General features: G+C 41.5%; 2 protein-coding genes across 14 annotated transcripts in view; one reads left to right on the forward strand and one right to left on the reverse strand.

The window, feature by feature from the left end:
- Positions 1-7,542, reverse strand: part of ANKRD13A (ankyrin repeat domain 13A) — a 32,605-nt gene extending 25,063 nt beyond the window's left edge. The window contains exon 1 of the mRNA XM_037816925.1: positions 7,178-7,542. Coding sequence (XP_037672853.1) covers positions 7,178-7,273 — 96 coding nt within the window. The 5' untranslated portion in view covers positions 7,274-7,542. The remainder of the gene's footprint in view (positions 1-7,177) is intronic.
- Positions 7,543-10,094: 2,552 nt separating this feature from the next.
- GIT2 (GIT ArfGAP 2) overlaps positions 10,095-21,279 on the forward strand; it is a 45,162-nt gene continuing 33,977 nt past the window's right edge. For 5 of the 13 annotated variants that reach the window (XM_037816641.1, XM_037816643.1, XM_037816645.1 and 2 more), the window contains exons 1-7: positions 10,095-10,301; positions 14,138-14,271; positions 15,779-15,891; positions 16,501-16,606; positions 18,205-18,291; positions 18,404-18,534; positions 20,502-20,596. In XM_037816641.1, coding sequence (XP_037672569.1) covers positions 10,250-10,301; positions 14,138-14,271; positions 15,779-15,891; positions 16,501-16,606; positions 18,205-18,291; positions 18,404-18,534; positions 20,502-20,596 — 718 coding nt within the window. In that variant the 5' untranslated portion in view covers positions 10,095-10,249. The remainder of the gene's footprint in view (positions 10,302-14,137; positions 14,272-15,778; positions 15,892-16,500; positions 16,607-18,204; positions 18,292-18,403; positions 18,535-20,501; positions 20,597-21,279) is intronic. The other 8 variants (XM_037816644.1, XM_037816649.1, XM_037816647.1 and 5 more) reach the window with 4 other exon arrangements.

Raw genomic sequence — 21,279 nt, forward strand, 5'->3', positions numbered from 1 at the left:
TGAAAAAGAGGAGCAAAATCAGAGAACCCAAACTTCTCAATTTCGAAACTTACTACACAAACCTACAGCAATCAAGACAATTTGCTACTGATTAAGGGATAAACATAAATAGGTCAATGGAATACAATTAAACCCACATATTTATGGTCAGTTGATTTTTAGAAAGAGTGCCACAATAGTTCAAAGGGGAAAGAAGAGTCTTTTCAACAAATGATGCTAAAACAACTAGATATCCATAAGCAAAAGAATAAAGTTGGACCCCTTCTTATACCCTACATGAAAATGAACTCAAAATGGATCACAGACCTAAATGTAAGAGCTAAAATTAGAAAGCTCTAAGAAGAAAACACAGGAGTAAATCTTCATGAACTTGGATTGGGCAAAGTTTCTTATATACAACAACAAAAGCACCAAGTGACAAAAGAAAACATAGATAAATTGGACTTCATCAAAATTAAAAATTCTGTGCTTCCAAAAAATACCATCAAGAAAGTGAAAAGATGACCCACAGAACAGAATAAAATATTTGCATATCACATACCTGATAAAGATCCGATAACCACTATATATAAAGGACTGTTTCAACTCAACAACAAAAAGACAAACAACCCCATTTTTGTTAAAAATAGGCAAAGGATTTGAATAGATATTTCTCCAAAGAAGATATACAAATGGTCCATAAGCACATGAAAAGATGCTCAACATAGCCGTTAGGGAAATGCAAATCAAAACCACAATGAGATGCCACTTTAAACCCACTATGATTTGGCTATAAACCAAAAAGGCAGACAATACTCCCCTGAGTGCCTCTTTGTTGCTCAGATGTGGCCCCCTCTCTCTCTCTAACTGAGCCACCTCTACAGGTGAACTCACTGCCCTCCCCGCTATGTGGGACCTGACTCCCAGGGGTGTAAATCTCCCTGGCAACGCAGGCTATGACTCCCGGGGATGAATTTGGACCCAGCATCATGGGATTGAGAACATCTTCTTGACCAAAAGGGGGATGCAAAATGAAACGAAATAAAGTTTCAGTGTCTGAGAGACTTCAAATGGAGTTGAGAGGTCACTCTGATGGACATTCTTATGTACTATATAGATAACACCTCTTAGGTTTTAATGTATTGGAATAGCTGGAAGTAAATACCTGAAACTATGAAACTCCAACCCGGTAGTCTGGACTCCTGAAGATGATTGTATAACAATGTAGATTACAAGGGGTGACAGTGTGATTGTGAAAACCTTGTGGATCACACTCCCTTTATCTAGTGTATGGATGGATGAGTAGAAAAATGGAGACAAAAACTAAATGAAAAATAGGGTAAGATGGGGGGTGATTTGGGTGTTAATTTTTACTTTATTTTTTATTCTTGTTTTTATTCTTTCTGGTGTAAGGAAAATATTAAAAAATCGATTGGGGTGATGAATGCACAATTACATGATGGTACTATGAACAGGTGGTTGTACACCATGGATGATTGTATGGTACGTGAATATATTTAAATAAAACTGAATTTAATTAAAAATATAAAAATTTTAAAAAAAGCAATAAAAACAATTTTAAACATTCTCCCATTGATCCCAACAAACTTCCCAAAAGAGTTCTCTGCTGGATAGAGAGCCCTTCTTCTCCCACAACTCTAGTCACTTAATCACCCCACAATCTGGTTACTCTGCTACCAGCATTCAAATAAATCCTCTGTCTTGTAAATTAAAAAAAAAAAAAAAAAAAAAAAAAAAGGCAGGCAATAGCAAGTTTGTTGAGGCTGTGGAGAAACTGGGATCTTCATACAGTGCTGGGGGGAATGTAAAATGGTACAGCTGCTTTGGAAAAATAGTTTGGCAATTCCCCCCAAAAACATAGTTACCATAATGACCCAACAATTCCTCTCCCAGGTATATAACTAAGAAAAATGAAAGCATCTATCCACACAAAAATTGCACAGGAATGTTCATAGCAGGACTATTCATAATAGTCGAAAAAAGTGGAAACAATCCAAAAGTCAATCAACCAATAAATTAAATGTGGTATATCCATACAATGGAATATTATTTGGCAATACAAAGGAATGAAGTTCTGATGCATGCTACGACATGAGTGAACCTTGAGAACATGCTAAGTGAAAGAATCCAGACACAAAGAAACACATATTGTATGATTCCATTTCATATAATAGGCAAATACAGAATAGGCAAAACTGCAGAAGCAGAAAGTACATTAGCGGTTGCCAGGGAGTGCTGGAGGAGAAATGGAAGTGACTGCTAATGGGTACAAGGTTTCTTTGGGGGATGATGAAACGGTTTGTAATTTAATAGTGGTGACGGTTATGACAACTCTGTGAATTTACTAAAAAGCCACTGACTAGTATATTTTAAACGAGTGAATTGTATGGTGTGTGAATTATATCTCGATAAAGATGTTTTAAAAAGTCAATTTGTGTTTGTGTGTTTACAAGTAATATATAAAACTAACCTATCATCTAGATACTGTTTGACTTTGGCCAAGTTGCTTAATTTCTCCTGAGCTTTGATTTGCTTGCTTATAAAATGGGAGCAATAAAAAAACACCTGCCTTACGGACTTCTTACCAAGATTAAAGTGAAAAACGGTTAAAGCCCTTAGCACAATGCCTGACACACAGTGAGCACTAAGGCAGGTTAGTTCTTGTTAACATACGCTTTATTAGCTCTTTTTATCATACACCCACACTACAAAGCTACATATAAGCTGTCACCTTCTTCCTAAAAGAGATTTATTGCAGTGGGGCTTAGAGTCTTCAACTAATGACATCAGATCAGAGAGCCTTTAGAATTTAACTGGAATTCACTCTGGAAGCTGATTGTAAGTTTTTACAGCCATGGGCTGTATTGAATTAAAAACATCCACCCCTTTTAACTATACTAGTGTCCCCAAAGAAGATAAGGAATGAAATTTCTGGATATCTCTTTCTCTTGCTAATTGCAGCCCAACCACTTTTCTTGCTTTTCAAAACCCTTCGTCACCCCTGTGCCTTCTGGAGGTGGTGAAGGGGCAGCTTGGAGTGCAGACTACAGAGCCACTTCCCCACTAGCTCTGAGGAGTTCTTACCCCTTCTGAGCTTCGGGTCCACATCTGCACAGGGAGGATAACAGCTGGAGGTGAAATGAGAATGTGAAACATTGAGAATGGTACCTAGCCAGCAGTACGTGCTTCATGACTGCTACTTATTGGGGGACCTCCTGCAAGAGGCTGCTAAGGTCCCCCACTCTCTCAACAGGGTCAACCACCCTTACCCCACCTCACTCTCAGACTGCCCTGGTCCCAGGGCCCCAGCTGGTTCCCCCACCCGAAGCAGGTGGGAAAGGGTGTCCACAGGCTGGTTTCTCAAAGGTGAGCCTGAGCCCCAGACAGCCAAGGTGGGGAAAACCACACGGTAGGCTCTAGGTTCTTGGTCTTGGCTGCCCGGTGCCCGGCTCACATCCGGCCTCCAGCCAAACAGGCCCTGACTCAAAGGTGTGCCCACTGGCCTCGGCTGGCATGCTGGGGGCTGGGATGAGAACCCCAGAGTAGCTCCCTGTCAGACCCAGGGTGCTGCTGCTGCCTGCAACGTCCTCTTCCTCTTCCTCTCGTCTGGGCTGTGCTTTCAATCACTGGCTTCCCAACCGGGGACTGGCTCTAGGGGCAGGCCTCATCTGCTACCCTCCACCCCAGCTGGTCCCAGGGCTTTCCCTACTCTGTCTGAGGTACACTCGCTGACCTCTGCATTTGTCCCCTTAAGTTTCCATTCGTCTTCCCAGCATCAGTGAGAAGGCCAAAGGAGTTTAACTGATCCCTCTAGCTAAATGGCAAACAACATAACAGTTCCAACTTCAGCAACCAACTTTTCAGACCTCACTGAGCATTAAAGACAGCAGAATTGACAGGTTAAGAGGCACGTTATTAAGTGCCTCTGCTGAGCAAACTGTGAGGGCTTGAAACAATCTCATCTTTGGCAAAGTTATACAACAGGAATGCAGGTTATTGGCAAGACTATGGGGTTGGGACTGGATCGTGCATGCTCCGAAACATGTGCTTTTCCTCTTCATCAGGATCAACTTGTTTCTGTTCCTGGAACAAAATAAAATTCTTACAGCAACCAGTGTGCCTGCTGTGAGTCCCACTCGTGTGATAGAAGGAATGAAAGAGGACAGCAGAAATGCATTGGCAAACAAAACATTAAGTGAAAAAGCCGGAGTAATTGCTGGGGAAATAATAATTTTTCAAAATTTAAATTACGCAATCAAAATACATGTTGCTTTTAGAAAACTTGGAACATACATGAAAGGAGCTAACTTCACAGGGTTATAAGGACGATTAACAATAACTGGAGCAGCAGCTACTGGTAAATGGTATCGTTCCCATTTACTACGTGCCTGCACTTTCTCCATGATCCAGAAATGGAAGCATTCTTTCTGGAAGAAGTATAGCAAAGTGATTAAGAAGACAGGATCTGGAGAGAGTTCGACTTTCTGGGTTCAAATCCCGGCTCCGGCACTTGAGAAGTACGTGACTGAGCCTGTCTTCGCCTCAGTTTCCCCAACTGTGAAGTGAGAATCAGAGTGTTGGTGGGAAAATTAAATCTAAGACTGCACATAAAACGCTTCTGCATAGAGCCTGACAAGATAGTAAGTGTTCAGTGTGACTCTCCTCATTTTTACAGGTGATGAACCAATACGGCAAGGGTAGGTCACTTGCCCAAGCCATGAGCCCAACTGCCTTCAGGCCACAGAGAGAGGTGGCAGTTTCATAATCAACAGATGATCCAGATAGATACGAAAGGGTCAATTAGCAACTTCTTGACCCAGGTCCAGTTATGAAAATTTGTGGGGCCCAGTGAAAAACGAATATGCAAAGCCCCTTATTCAAAAACTAGTAGATGGTGACAGCAGAGCATTAAACCAAGTATGAGGCCCTTCTGAACTGGCCCTGACTGGAGCCTTTCGATGACCAAGTTTTAGAACTGAACTTGGATTTTGCGGTCATGACAGTCAAGCGTCCATGGTCAAGACGATCTTTATGAATACACTTCAACTGTCTCTTCCCCAGAGGGAACTGGTTTACTGGGAACCCATATCCAGTGCTAACCAAGAACCAAGTCAAAACCAAGTAATTAGGAATATGAATCTTCTTCCTTGATCCTGACCATCAAAGGCATTAAGGATCAATTCACTCCAGGAAACCTGCCACAAAATTAGAATTCCCTAATCACAAGCGTCCTTAACATTTTTCAAGGTAAGAGGCACAGAGAACTTTCAATGAACACTTTTATCACAGTTCACAGGAAAAAGAGATAATTCAACTAAGTCACATTTTAAATTATAAGCCAAGACCTTACTTGTTCTTATCAAATAAGTGCTGATAATCTGTAAAGAAAAACTGCAGTTCATTTAAATTCTCTTCTTCATTACCAATGAATAGAAAGCCTACTGTTTTCAGGTATTGGTGTTGAAAATGTATGTGGTTTAATGATAATAAGGAACCTTTCTACTAAATACTTTCTTTGTATTTTCTCTTGACATTTTGCAAGAAGCAGGGTGGCCACAATACTGAGGAAATGCAGATGCAAAACAAAGCAGACACCTAAAAACCTGAACCAGTCTGGTCATTTTTAAAGTTCCAAGGTGAGATTTAGAAATAGAGCTAAGAGTTAAATGGTAGAGGATTCCCTCTGAGCCCCAGCTAGTAAAAGAAAGGGAAATCATCAGGTATATTGGGAAGCCTAATGGCAAATCATTTAGTCTGGGGTATATGTCGTATCTCCTTAGCTGTTAACCCTATCATCTCATCAAGACCAATGACTTACAAAAGTTGATTCCGTCTGTATAGGGCGTTTAATTGAAATAGGGAGACTTCTGACTTTTGGTGGATGCTCAAGACTTAAAGCATGCCCCTAGCACTAACAGTTCATCAAACAAGGCAATGCTGACCTTGCTCAATTTTTCCAACCAAAAGAAAACCAATCATCCTTTTTCTCTAAAATGTCTTGACAATTACACAACCAATTTTGAACCATTCAAAGACCAGGCCTTTTGCACAATGGATAAACGAGTGGACCCAATAAGAACAATTACAACAGATTTCAGAGACAAACCTTATCCTAACTGCTAAGTCTCTTAGCTTATGACTTGAGGGCACCAATACTCCCAGAATTGCTAGGATGCCTGTAAAGCAGGGTTTCTCAACCAAGACACTGTTGACATTTTTGGCTGGATAGTTCTCTGTTGTGGAGTCCTGTGTTTTGCAGGATGTTTAGCAGCATCCCTGACCTCTACCCACTAGATGCCAGTAGCACCTCATCCCAACACTCATTTACAACCAAATATGTCTTCAGACATTGCCAAATGTCCCCTGGGGGAGGGGGGGGGGCAAAATCACCTCCAATTGAAAACCACTGCTTTAAAGAGATGACAGTAAATAAAAGACAAGGAATCAAAGCACTTTACATCAGGAAGGGGTTTTAAGGATATTGTGCACAAGCGATTCTCAAACTTTGGTATGTTAGCCTCCCTGGGGAGTTTGTTAAAATGCTGATTCCTGGGCCTTCCCACCCAGATCTATCAACATAGTCAAGTTCTGGGTTTGCCCATGTTAGTTCCAACACCCTCTTCCTGCCAATAAGCTGGCTTGGGTTAGAGAGGAAAAATACCTTGCCCAAGGTCACAGAGGCAGTAGTTAGAACCAGGACTCCAAACCCAACTGTGCGGCTTCTTTACAATAAGGTGGGTGAGGTGAGGGCTGTGTGTGTGTGTTGGTCTCAGTCTTTGGGAGGCAGTAGAGCCTAAAGGTTAAGAGGGAGCACTTGGGAGCCAGCCAGCCTGCCTCAAAATCCCGACTTGGTATTTAGGAGCAGGACGACCTTGCACATAACCTCTGAGACCCTCAGCTTCCTTCTCTGTCAAATGGAATAGTAATAGTACCTACATCCCTCCTAAGGCAGTTAGAAAGTTTAAAAAGAGATATATATAAAGCCCTCGCCACAGGACCTGGTACACAGTAAGCACTCAATATGTGTCCTATTATTATTATAATAATTGGACCACGATTGCAGAGGTGAAGGGGTCAATGGGACCAGGAGGGGTGAGGGCTGGAAATGGGTTCAAGGAGGCTAAGGGACCCCCGACCTCTCTCTCTACCGGGGGCGAACTCCCGCCCTGCCCCTCACCTGGCCCCGCAGCTCCTTCTCCAGCTGCCGGTAGTCGTTGTTCCAGACCAGGAGGTGCAGAGGGAAGTGGCTGCTGGCGCCGTGGGCCGAAGACATGGCGAGGAGACCGCAGCGGGCCCCCGCCGCCGGCTCGCCAGAAGTCTCAGCCCCAGCGGGGTCTCCGGCGGCCGGCGAGCGAGAGAACTAGGCGAGCGAGCGCGGGGCGAGGTGCGCGGTGCGCGGCCGGGAGGCCTAGCGGGCCAGGTGCGGGGCGCGCGGGAGGTCGGGGGGTCGCGGGCCGGGTCGGGGACGGGGTCGGCGGCGCCCACCCCGCGCCCCGCCGCGATCCCGCCGGCGCTGACAGCTCCGGAACCGACTTCTGGGGCCGAACTGTCCCAAACAGGGAAGTGCGGGGAGCGAACCACTGCGAGCTGCGGAAGGGGGAGCGAAGCCAGGGACCCGGTCGGGTGTCCGCCCAGCCCTACCCACCTGCCCCCAACTCCACACCAGGAAACCCACTGTAATCATCTACACGGAACTTCGATTCCCTTTCTTGGCCCAAGATCTTGATAAAGAAAACTCGGTCTATCCCTCAGTAGCCTCTCTCCCCCTGCTCTAGTGACCCAAGGTGATGCGCGCCACAACTGGGCCGCTTCCATTGGCTCTGCGATCGGGGGGGGGGGGGGTCCGAGGGGTCTGGACCAAACCATTCGGGCTACCGACTCCCTGTCAGCCTTTTTGGACCAGGGCAGATGCTTCTACGATTTGTCGGAAACCATTTTGGAAGTGGGCAACACCAAACAATTTTAAAGGGAAAACTATAAACCCTGGAAAAATAGCATCTGCTATTGGCATAACAAGAGCATAGTTCTATCTCAGGGTTTCTCAACCTCGGCACGTTTTGGACAGAGTAATTCTTTGTTGTGGGGCCTGATCTGTGCTTTGTAGGATATTGAGCAGCGTCCCTGACCTCTACCCATTTCGATGCCAGTAGCACCCCCCAAAAATGTTTCCATACATTGCCAAAGTCCCCTGGGGGACCAAAATCGCCCCTCATTGAGAGCCACTATCTATCTGAACTCCAAACTTGGTTGTAATTCAAAAGTACCTGTGGTCACTGATGCGAGGTGTTAATAATAGGGTGGCTTACAGGAACTCCATATTTCATCCATTATTTTTCTGTAAACCTACAACTTCTCTAATAAAAAGAAAAAGAAAGTACTGTGGTGGTAGTTTATTCCACATACTTGTGTCATTTATTTATTTTTTGTTTAGATTTGAGATTATGGCTGAAAGGACTAATGTATAATATTCAGACTTAACCACAATCTGCAAATATGAAGTTCATCCTTGGGTTTCAGCCTCAAATACTATACCTCTTTGACTTAATAAAGAACCAAATCAACTTCAAACTTCAAACCAGCCTGAGTTTTCTGCTGCTGCTGCTGCTGCTCAGCTGTCTACAACCAGACAACATAGCTGGGCAAAGTTATTCAATGCATCCTAAAAACATCTTCTCTGCCTTTCCTGTCTGTGCACATCCAGCTTTTCAGATGCCTGCGACAACAACTGTTCAAGAATTCTGGGCTAATCCATTCTCCACATGTGGTGAGACCAGATGATTTGTGAGTCCAGGAACCAAAACAAGAAACAGGAGCATCAAGATAGCACCCAAGGATTCTAACTGTGGAATGTGCGAGAACTATGTGGGTATTTCGACATCACATTTATCAAACTGGAGAGACAGACCATGGGCCAGTGCCTTGAGGCCTCTTCCAGAACTTCTTGTCCTTTCAGAAGCCTCATGCAACTTAATTTCATTCTCTCCATCATCCCATGTTAATTGAACATCGCTCCTATCTCATTAGTCTGAAAAACCCCACAATGTCAGGGACCACTTCTGTTTTGTTTACCAGACTACCTGAAGCCAAAACAGTACCTGGCCCATAATAGGCATCCAATATGTGTTGAACGGAGGTCACAATCCTGGTTGCATGTAATACATACAATAAATATTCATTAGCATTGGGGTCACATCTCTTCTCTCCTTCATACTAATTAACCTCATTTCATTGTGTTTATCTCACACCATCCTATAAATTACTCTCCTTCAGGATTCTTATTCTCAAATTCCAAGTATATGAAGAAAAGCAGTGATTGGAAAATAATAATAATACCAGTGATAGTGGTAGCTACTATCTATTGAGGATATCTTATGGGACAGGCACAACACAGTTTTCCTTAAATTATTCCATTTGTCCTTGGCCAAATAATAAATATTGAGGTTTTGTGAGTCACATAGGAGTTTTGTTGCATATTCTTCTTCCTCTTCTTCTACTTCCTCTTCTTTCTCCTTTTTCTTCTTCTTACAACCTTTTTAAAATGTGAAAACTATTCTTAGGTAGCAAGCCTTACAAAAACAAATCGTGGAGTGGAGGTAGATAATATATTATCTCCATTTTGTAGATGAGAGTAAAACTGCAATCTAAAGATTCTATATTTTATATTCTATGTTTTTACTTATTTTATTGTAGATGTACCCTAGTAGTATGTAAGCTCCATGCGGACAGGAAATTTTTGTCTGCTTTGCTCACTGCTGTTTCCCTAGTTCCTGGAACAGTATGTGGCAAATAATTGGTGCTCATTAAATATTTGTTGAATGAATGAATGAATGAACGAATGAACGAACTTGGCCAAAGTTACAGTAAATGACTTGACCACTGATTGTCTCAGGAGGGTTGAGGATTTTGCTGCTTCCCCTGGTATTAATCTGTGCTGGAAGGAGACCTATCTCGTCCAGGGGGATCCAAATTCAAGATTCAGAAGTAAGGCGGAAGAGGCTGGGGAGGCACCTGCCCTTACTCAAGATGGCGACAAGGCATCGTGCCCTGTCCGGTCACATGACCTCCCATCGCCGAAGGGTGCCTCCTCGCGCCTGCGTGCTGCGCCGCTGTTCTGAGGCGCTGAGGGGAGAGGCGCCGCCGCCAGCGCCGCCGCAGGGACCCGTTAAGCGGAAGCGCTGCTGTCGCCGCCGCCGCCACCGCCTTCGGTGTCCCGGGGCCCCTAGTTCCCGGCGCGGGGGAGGCGGGAGCCATGTCGAAGCGGCTTCGGAGCAGCGAGGTGTGCGCTGACTGCAGCGGGCCGGGTGAGTTGCACCGGCCGGGCCCGCTCGCGTCTGCTCTCCTGGCCGGGACCCCTGGCCCCGGGCCGCCCCCTCGGGTCGGGCAGGTCCCCGCCGCCGAGCCCGGGCCGCTCGGCCGTGGTCGCTGCGAGGGGGGACCGAAGGCGGCCCTGGGGCAGGGCCTGTCCCGGGCCTGTCAGAGCCGGACGGGGTGGGGTCCGCCGCCCTCCGGCTCTTCTCTTTCCTCTCGCCCCCACCCCCACCCCACCCCTTCTCCTGCATCCCAGACCGCGGGTGGGGGCGGCGGGGGCCGGGGCCGGGCCGGCTCCCCCAACAGGAAGGGGCTTGGGCAATCCAGAGGAAAGCCAATTACAGAAGTAAACTGCGAACGTCCTCCCGGCTGCAGCCCCCCGAAGCTGCAGGTGTCACCCCCACCAGCCACCCGGACTCGCCCGGCAAGGAGGCCCCACCCGGGGTGGGCGACACTCGCGGCTTCCTTCACCAAGACACGTCAAGGGGCCCCCGGGGCAAGTGACTTCCTGGCTCTTGACATCCCGCTCCCACTCCACCGGAGAGAACCCAGGACGTTGGGGGCCCGCAAAGACAGCCAGCGCTTGGGAGGCAGTGGCTGTCTCCAGTTTGGGGAGCTGGACGGCCTGGGTTCAGGCTGGTTTTTGCCAAGAGTGACCTTGGACTGGTGACTTCATTTGGTCGAGCCTCGATTTCCTCATTATTTCCGATGGGGAAAATTGGAAGTACTGCGCTCAGCGGCTAGGAAGATTCGAGTATTCTTATAATACTCTAAAGTTTTTTGTTCTTTTTTGCATTGTGTTCTTTAGTTCCAACCCTCGCAGTCTCTTAAAATTAAATTTGCATTCCTAAATCACACATTAATTACAACTTACCAGATAAACATAAAATCACTGGCAAAATACATATTTGTTTACTGTTCAGAGACTATAAGCATATTGGGGGTATTAAAAGGCCAAAGCCATTTCCACCGATGTGCACTTTTCAGATTTAGCATTCAGACTGTCTTAGCAATTGGAACTGAATTGACAGGTCTCTATGATTAGTTGTTTTTATATGCTATTTTCAGTGCTTAGATTTATCTCCTTGGAGTTTGAAGTAGTTCAAAAGTAAGATGGCTTCCTTGGCACAAGAGCACCCAATAAACAGTGTTAATGAAATCATAAACACCAGTGTTTTTGCAACTGTTCTGAACTTCATCTTGTGATTTGGAAGTTGAGACTGATTTTAAATAGTACTGAGATAATGCAGACCTTACATGGTTTTGCCATGTGGCCTGTATAGTGCAAGCAGGGTTACTAGTTTCTTTTGAAGATAGGAATGGTTTAAAAAGAGATGTTTCATAAACCAAGTTAGAGTGGGTATACAAACTCCATTTTTATTCTCTAAAAATGTTATTTGTTCCACTTCCTTCTTTTCTTGCCTCTTTTCAGTTGAACTTTCTGAGATGTGTTTGATTCACATGTGTCTGGCTTCAGACTTCCTCTTAGAATGAGTCTTTACTTCTCAACAGATGGCATGGGGCTAAGGAGAGTTGCTTCTCGAATTGCCACCCCAAAGACTACCTTGCACTTTTGTGGCATTTTGTGCATTTCAGAACATTTTCTCTTCCATTGTATCATTTTAGTTGTTGTTTCATATGCATAGTCTACAGAGACTTGAGTCACTTCCTTCCTGTTTTGAGTATAATTAGGCTACCTTGAAGTGTTCTGTGAACATGAACAGCTAGGAATTTGTGCTGCCTTTTCTGCAAAACCCTGGTGCAAGAGTTACCTTTCTGCTTAGGAACCCCTTTGAGAATCTGATGAATGCAAAGGCTCCACTCCCCAGAAAATGCAGGTACACTCACTCTCTCACACAGAATTTTACTTAGGATTTCTCAGTCACCATTTCTGGTGTCCGTGGAACCCAGATTAAGAAGCCCTGATGTAAAACATCCAAATAAACTGGAAAGATTTCACCCAACCTCATTCATGCAAACTCGATTTTTGTTCTACTGTGTTGTGACATTCTAATATTCTTTCCGTGAGATTCTGATCCATGATGTTAAAATGAATATTTGAGAACCTTGCTTAGTGTGTGTTAAATCCTTGCTATCTTGTTGCTGTTTAATTTCCTCCAAGAATACAGTGAATCCTCTGGGTGATCCATGAAAATCAAAGCTAAGCTTCAAAGTAAATAGTTTTATTTTTGTTTTTGTTTTTTTTTGTTTTTGTTTTGGTCATCAGTAGTAGTATCAGACTGCAAAAAACAATGTTGCTATGTTTCATCCTAGGGATCCCCATCTTGATGTTTGCAATCTTTGTTTTTTAGGATGGTATAGTAGTACTGAGAGAGTTTTACTTCATTGAATTATTTTGTTTCTGTTTTGTTTTTCGGGCAAACATTTAACCACAGTCGCTTCTTCTTAAATATTTCACTTATGTTAATGAGTCTAGATCGTTTTAAAATACATCACACTCTGAGTGCAATTACCTGAAAAATCAGGTGAGATTTTCACTGTAGTAGTATAGTGTTCACATGAAGCATTCAGTGTTTTTTAAGTATTTCTAATCAGAAATCTTTCTCAGTGATCATGAATTTCAGTGGGTTCTTGAAGATATCTGAACGGTGTTTAGAAAAGATATAACAGCTAACATCACTGAGCACTTACTATGCTCCCAGTACTTTTCTTACTCTTTTCTACCTTGAGATGTAGGTATTATTACCATTTGACCCATGGTGAGGAGGCTCAAAGAAGTAACTTGCCTGAGGTGATTGTGCAAGAAGGGGCAGAGTTGGGGTTGAAACCCTGTTCTTGTCTCCAGAGCCAACCCTCTAAACCACCAAATTCCCAGGATTTGTCTTTGATTGAAATACCGTAACTTTTCATTATATGGTTTGAAAGAGTTTGAATAAACTGTTAAAAATGGTAAAGATGTTTGTGGACATTCAAGAATTTTTAAGTGTAACCCTTAGACCAGGCAGCTTGAGTGGCACCTGTTGTCACTTCATGGTGAGTCTGATGAAAGTAGGTCTTCCTTTATTTTAGGTTCCTAAGTGCTCAGTTTACTTACCCAGATCCATCTTGCTTGCCACGTGTGAATTAGTCCTTCTTTCAAAGGCCGTCTAATAAAGTTCTCCTGAGACTTCATAGAAGAAGTCTTTATTACATCTTTGCCTCTGTGAAGCGACTATTAATGCAGCTTATTTTCTTTCAGATGAGTTGTAGGGTTGGACCCCATGAATAGTTTTTTTAAAACAACTAATGAATATCATAGAACATTTCCTGGAGGAGGAGGCCAGGTTTCCCAATCTGTCATCAGAACCATTGCTGCTGAATGATTTTATAGATCTCTCACTCACAGCTTTCCCCTAAGCATAAGGGCATGTAGATTTGTAGATTAGGGTAGCAGTCTTTTTGCAGTTTACTTCAGGTAATATTGTGCTGCTAATTCACTGTCAAAATTATATTATCTGGCCATTTGTGGAGATGGAATTGAAATGATTCATCTGTACCCTCTCAGTTTGCTTCTCTTACAGTGAATGAAAGAGCATCCTAATGTGGTAGATCCACATTAGGGCTACAAACTGTGGCCCTGAGCCAGAAAAGAGATAACTTTATTTAGGGAGTCAAGTCATATTTTTAGTATCAATTAACATGGTACATAATCAGCTAAAATAGGTGGTATCATCAACAAGATCACTAGCTTGATACGTTGTTGGCATATTGAGATGACAAAAATTCTTTTTTTTTTTTTTGGAAATGCAAACCTCAGTCATCTTTTGCCATCTGGTAGTATAGCAACCAGCTGGCATCCTCACCTATGGGATTTCATTCTTCTATCCAGATCCTTCCTGGGCATCAGTAAATAGGGGGACTTTCATATGTGATGAGTGCTGCAGTGTCCATCGGAGTCTGGGACGCCACATCTCTCAAGTCAGACATCTTAAACACACACCATGGCCTCCAACATTGCTTCAGGTAAAGGACAAGAATTCTTCTCACAGCTTGTCATTTAAGTTTTAGGGCTTCTTGTTTTAGCAACTAAAATTTCTCCTAATATACATCTTCAATCTCTCAAAAACATTTGGCTAATAATTTAATAGAGGGGCTGAACCAGTCAATGCTATATGTAAGTATTGTCTGTATTGAATTTGTGATTTAAGATTTTTTTCCTCTCCTAACATCAGTCTGGCCCCAGAAGCTCAGTTACAGACAGAGAGACAAATAGTCAGCTAGTATGTCACTAGAAATTGTTTATAAATAGTCTAACTTTTCTGCTCACCATGATGAATGTTTCAGGAAGCTACTGCCTTAGAAACTTTTCATTGATGTACTTATTCCTGAGTTTGTGCTAACATTTTTAGACAATTTTTTTTTCTTCTTTGATAGAAGCATGAACTGGGATCTCTTAAATTTCTGAAGCATCTAAGTTTTCTGAAAGCTCTTGTTACTAGTCAGAGGCCAAATTAAGTTAACATGTTTTGCTTGAGTGCCTAATGCTCTGCTAACTATTAAGTGGACTTTTTGGTTTATTTGAGGTTAAATGTCATGTCACTTATATTTCTGTTTTGGGGTGCACATTCTTCAAATTCTGCGGAACTCGGAATTCAGTGTGCATTTCACCTTCACTTGTCTTGTGGGCACATTTTACTAAATCTCTGGCAGCTGCACAATATGCTCCTTAGACTTGCCTATGAACAAGTGGGTTTGGATCTCTGATGTGAAAATATCCCCACTAATGTTAATAACAGATGGGGTCAGTTTGCCGTGTCAGGAGCCATGCTTTATTAATGGTTTATTAATAACTTTTGACTTAAACATTTCTGAGAGTCCATTCTCTTATGAAAGTGAGTGTTTACTGTTGCCAGGTCTGTCTGGGTTTACAAAGCCCTATTATATTATAGGATCTAAATAAAGTCCAGAGATGAGTAGTTTAAAATGACAGGGTTGACCCTAAAGCAACAATTCCCAAAGTGTGTTATGTGAACTACCAGTGGTACTCCAGACAGCTGTAGGTAATACTCAAATATTTATTTTAATAGTTGCACTATTTTAATATGTATGAGAAAAATATAATTAGCACATCAAACTATAATTGCTAGTAAACATTTTAAAAAGTGAATGGACAAAAAGAGAACGATTAAGTGAGTAGGATAGGCAACATAGGTTGTTAGGAATCTTGAAAATAGTATTCGAATGATCAAGCTTGGGAAACACTGCAATGAAGTAGCAAAGTGCTCTTCCTTCATAATTTATAAGAACAAAATAATCAAAGCAGTTGAGGTGTGCAGCTGTCCTACTGGTCAAACCTGAATCTTGTGTACAGGTTCGTCTTTTCCTGTTCTAAAATCAGAAAGCAACAATGTGATAGCTCAGTCATGTTAGTGTTTATAGTGGGGCTTTGTTTTTCCTGATTTTGTCACTGATTCTTGTTGACAATTTGTGGAAAGAAATTAAAATATGATTTTATATTGCTTGGTTTTAGATGGTTGAAACCTTGTATAATAATGGTGCTAATTCTATATGGGAGCATTCATTGCTGGACCCTGCCTCTATTATGAGTGGAAGACGTAAAGCTAATCCACAGGATAAAGTACAGTGAGTGGAATGTTTATAAATACTTTTATTTCTTCGTAAGGGAGTGGGGCCCACTGAAAGGGAGTGTAGCTATTTCTGACCAGCCTCTGGAAGGGCAGCACAGGAGGTGGTGACCCCAATTATGTATTGGGCTTTTTTCTGCTAGAAGTGCAGGAGGAGGCCAGGCGGAACCATCTCTTTTGCATTTTATCCAGTACAATTAAATGGTTTCTCCAGTTTGAGACTAAGACTTAGAGACTGTTGATATAATTAGGCTTAAACTTAGATGTAAAAGAAAAGACAGTCAGACCAGAATTCTAGGTTCTGGGCACCGGTCTAACTGAGGCCTCACCTGTAAGATGCCTCCTTACAAGGCTGCTGGGTCAGTTAAGAAAACTACACAGAGAAGAAGGATGCTATAAGGTATTCTGCAGTCCTGGCCATTATAATGACTAATATATGTTGTCAGACTGCAGATCTTAAAGAGTGCTGAAACTTATTTCAGTATTGTTCATTTTATTCTCTAGTGGGGGATGTGGGTCACTTCTTCTTCTCCTTATGGTACAGAGAATGGGGAATGTCGTGTCTGAACTGAGAGTGAACTGTTTTCTTTTTTTGTTTTCAAACCAGTCCCAATAAAGCAGAATTCATCAGAGCCAAGTATCAGATGTTAGCATTTGTGCATCGCTTGCCCTGCCGAGATGACGATAGCGTGACTGCCAAAGATCTTAGTAAGGTGGGTCACACCTTTTAAAATCCCTAACGAGCTGAGTGAAAAAGAAAAATCTTCAATGAAGGAAGAAAAGGAAAAAAATTCATTTTGGTTCACTAAATAATTAATAATAGCTTTTATGCAATTGGTTAAAGAATTCAATTGGAAGCCATTTATGTTAGTGGATGTACACAAGGGCAGAGAGGGAAAATAAGGCTCTAGAAAACAATTTGTTTTTTGTTTTTTTGTTTTTTTTTCTTAGATATATATTTAAATTTTTATTTCTATGAGCTTTTTTTTTGTTCATTTGAAATAGGAACCATCTGAGAATTTGTTTCTGAAAGGGACTAGAAAGTTTTCAGGACAATTGTTTGTTTCTAGTAAGGAGTAGAAAGAGTACCAAAGGAAGAGGGGGAATTTCTTCAATTTCTGGATTGCATAGTGAGTAGGCTCTTCAGGAAGCAAGATGTAACTCAAAGCTGTGCTTTATGTGGAATGGTTTATGATAGTTGTGAAATGAACATACGGTGTTCTTTATGTGGGCCTTTGCATGTTTTTGAGTGATGCCATAGGAAATGCATATACACTGCTTTTTGGTGAATACTCACACAAAGCATAGACACATTCAGAACTATAAATTTTGTACAGGGGGTTACTTTCATTAATCAATAAGACTGCACATTAGAGTAGTTTTCTCCGTTCATATGATAAGGGTTATTGTGTTTTGGACAATTCTAGGTTAGATTTGAAGGAAAGCAGCTCATTTTCTGAATGTTTTAAAGCTCTTCTGCAATAGTACAGAACTTGGTATGCCACAGTCCTATTTCCCTCCCTGAAAATCTTTATTAAAACATTGTGAACAGCAGAGATAGATTGTGGTGATGAATGCATAACTATGTTATCATACTGTGGACAGTGGATTGTATACCATGGATGATTGTATGGTGTGTGAATGTATTTCAATAACACTGAATTTAATAAAAAAAAAAACAAACAAACATTGTATACAGGCCAAGAATAGTCTTGTGTAAGTGTAGTGTAAGGCAGAATCCCATAGCTTACATGGTGTAAAACTAGAAGCTCTAAAACCCTAGGTTCAATAACACCAACAACTAACAATATTTGTTGAGCATTTCTAACATACCAGGCTCATTGCTAAGCACTTTATTAAATATATCATTAAATCTTCACAATAACCCTGTGAATGGATGGCTTTATTATCACCATTTGAGAGGTAAGGAAACTGCGACTCAGAGAACTTCAAGCACTTTCTCAAGGCCACACAGCTTGAAAGGGGTGTGGTTGGAAAGCCAGGTCTATACCACCTCTTCATACTGCCTCTCACTCAAATTCTGGTTGGGCCACTCCCTTGGACAAGGCACACGTTTGAGCAGGTCAGCCTTCACAGCCCTCGTTTCTTTGTCAGGAAGATGGGCCTGTCTCCACCTTACAGCTCAGGGGTGGTTGTGACTAGCAAGGGAGAGACTGCTTCATCCACCTCATGGAGCCAAATAAAGATCATTTAAGACTAATGTAATATATATTACAAATGGTCTGCCAGCTGCTGTAATGCATCATTCCTTATGTTTTTAACAAATACTCCTTGTGTGTTTGTTTTTCAGCAACTCCATTCAAGTGTGAGAACAGGTAATCTTGAAACCTGTTTGAGGCTGTTATCTTTAGGAGCACAAGCCAACTTCTTTCACCCTGTAAGAAAGCCTGAATTGATTCAGATATTAAATTGAAGCCAAGGGGGTTGTGTTTGCTTAGCCTTTAGTTTATTTAATTTGCTTTTGTCTACTTCTTATTCATGATTCTTAGGAAAAAGGAAATACCCCACTCCATGTTGCCTCCAAAGCAGGGCAGATTTTACAGGCTGAATTATTGTCAGTATATGGAGCAGACCCAGGCACGCAAGATTCCAGTGGGAAAACTCCTGTCGATTATGCCAGGTAAGAGAGCTAGATTCTTGGCATTTCTTTCTGGTTGAAATTATTTATGTTGCATTCATTGCTGAGCGGCTGAATTGTATATGACTCACATTTAACCCCTTTAAAGATTTACATTCTATTATTTTATAGATGAAGGCATTCATGTAAGCTCAGAGCCTGATGATGTCAGGAAAGGGTAGAATCATAAACCAGTCTGCTTCGCTTCCAGTCTTTTATTTGATCCTTTATACACAATGATATTTGAGCCATAATCAGAATCCGAATCAACTATTGAGAATTGCAGAGCCCACTCTTTAATGTTTTTAATACTTTTGAACTTAAAAGCAAATCCCTATGATAGATATGTGATTAAGCAAGACTGGGTAAAGTGTTCATTGTAGATTTTGGGTGGTGGACATCTGAGTATGCACTATAAAATTCTTTAAATTTTTCTTTGTTTGAAAAATTTTAACTATGAAATGTTGAAAAAATCCATAGGTTAGTCTTATACTATCATTTCAGTGATTGAAGATTGATCGTCTTTCTTCTTTTTCCAAATTAGTTTTATTAATTGTGAAGCACTATGCACTCTGCTCCATAGAGGATAAAATGGGTGAAATAGCAAAACTGCCCTCCCAGAATTTACTGACTCTTGGAAGAGATGATTCATAAATGCATAGAAGAGTAAAATAGTGTATGATTTATCACCAAAATGAATAGTTGGCCTTAAGGGTCTCTTAATTGTGGCCCAAATTCATTAAGAAACTTCTTTAGTTGGTTTTTGAAGAATGGGTTTCATTTAGGTAGATGAAGGTGAGAGGGAAGGCATGAGTTAAGATTTCAAAGTAGAGATGGACAGGACATGTCCAGCACAGCAGGAGACCTGACTGGATAGAGCAGAGTGTGCCTGGGAATAATAAAAGCTAAGATTTTCAGATATGGATGAATCCGGTATTTCATCAGTACAACTACATCAGTTGTACCATGCATTGTTATTTCATATGCCACTAAGAAAGGTAAAAACTTAGGCAAATAAATCATGGTGTGTCAATCAAAAGGAATATCCTGATTTCAGAGGTATTAAAAAATGAGGGAAAAAAAAGATGTGTGTCTTAAAAATCAAAGAAGTGTGATTAGATTAGAGGATATTTTGTAGTGCCTTGAGTGACTGGGAAGAGAAACTGGCAGAAACAAGACTTGATCTTTTAAGGATAAGAGAGCCCTCAGTAAATGATCCTTATTTTCACTCACTCTGGAATTTCCTCATATGTGTACCTTGCACATAATAGTCTCTCAATGTAATAACTTATTTATGTGGCTTATTACTAAAAGGATTTCAAGCAGCTTAAATATTTCAGGAATGAAGAAAAGAAAACTTAATATTTTCTGTTATGGAAGTTGAAGTTAAGGAGGTGAAACTAGCTACAGGTGTTGTGAGCTGTGTGTTAGGCTGGTCTGTATCTCCCTGTATGGAAGTCCTGGAAAAGGTCACCAGACTCATCTGGAGCCAGACTGGCTGCATCAGAGTCATCTGGGGGAAGGACCTTTTTTCAGAATATCAATACCAGGGCTCCATTCCTGTCCTGATTCAGGATTTCCAGGGCTGGGGCGTGCACATCTGTGTGTTTTTTTTAAAGCACTCTAGTTAATTTTTGAAGCCCTCTAACCTAGACCATTTATTAATTTATCTTCTCAACTCATTAGATGAAGTTATTTTCTATCCCTCTTTTAAGTGCTTGAGTTCCTTATTGAATATTCTGTTGTATAAATTAGTAAAAGAAAGGGGGTCATTTAGATTATGGAAACAGTTTATAAAGGTGGGAATCCAAGTATACTTTGACAATTTACCTCACATAAGAAGGTGGATCATTCTCAAACGTCATGTTTGATAAACTGCTCAGGTGTCTTAGGAGGCACCTTTGTACTTTAATATTCTAAAGCCAGCGAATGGTAGACAATATAAACAGTACGCTCTTTTCTCTTGATAGGCAAGGAGGGCACCATGAGCTGGCAGAACGCCTGGTAGAAATACAGTATGAGCTGACTGACAGACTAGCCTTTTATCTCTGTGGCAGGAAACCTGGTAAGTGAAAGAATAACAACCTCTCTACATCTCTAGTCAGTAAGTCTCTAGGAAAACAAACTGAAACACTAGTTTTTAGGACCTCCTCTGCTATAACATATCCTCAGGAAAATCATTAATAAGGGTTTTCATTTGAAATTATAACTGCAGAATTTTTAGTTAAATATAAAAGATTTAAAGTTATCCAATGCTCCTTGAATTTTTAGTTTCTAAACTTTTGTTTTAGCTTTAGAGAAGTGACTTTTTCCAGACTTTCTAGAGAAGTGACTATTTCAGGGAGTATAATTGAGCTGTAATTGAACGTGCACCACAGTATTTGTGCATAAAGGACTAGGAATGGAAGAGCAAAGCAATAATTTTTGTAGTTATTTCAACGGTTCTGCTATCTAGGGAAAGGGGAGAACTCCAAAAGTGAACTTGGCCATTACCTGCTCCATTTGTGATGTAGAGTAGGAATCAGCAAACTACAGTCCATTGGCCAAATCCAGCCTGACACCTGTTTTTGTTTCTTTTTTACTTTTTTCTCTTTTTTTTTTTAACTGCTTTTAGTACTTTTTTTTTTAATGCATGTTTTATTGTGAACTAACATATATACATAACAGTGATAACTTTCAAAGTACAATTTAACAATTAGCAAATTTCAAAGAGTGTTATGGGTTACAGTTCTACAATTTCAGTTATTT

The sequence above is a fragment of the Choloepus didactylus genome, chromosome 23, assembly GCF_015220235.1.
Source record: "Choloepus didactylus isolate mChoDid1 chromosome 23, mChoDid1.pri, whole genome shotgun sequence".
Lineage (NCBI taxonomy): Eukaryota > Metazoa > Chordata > Mammalia > Pilosa > Megalonychidae > Choloepus > Choloepus didactylus.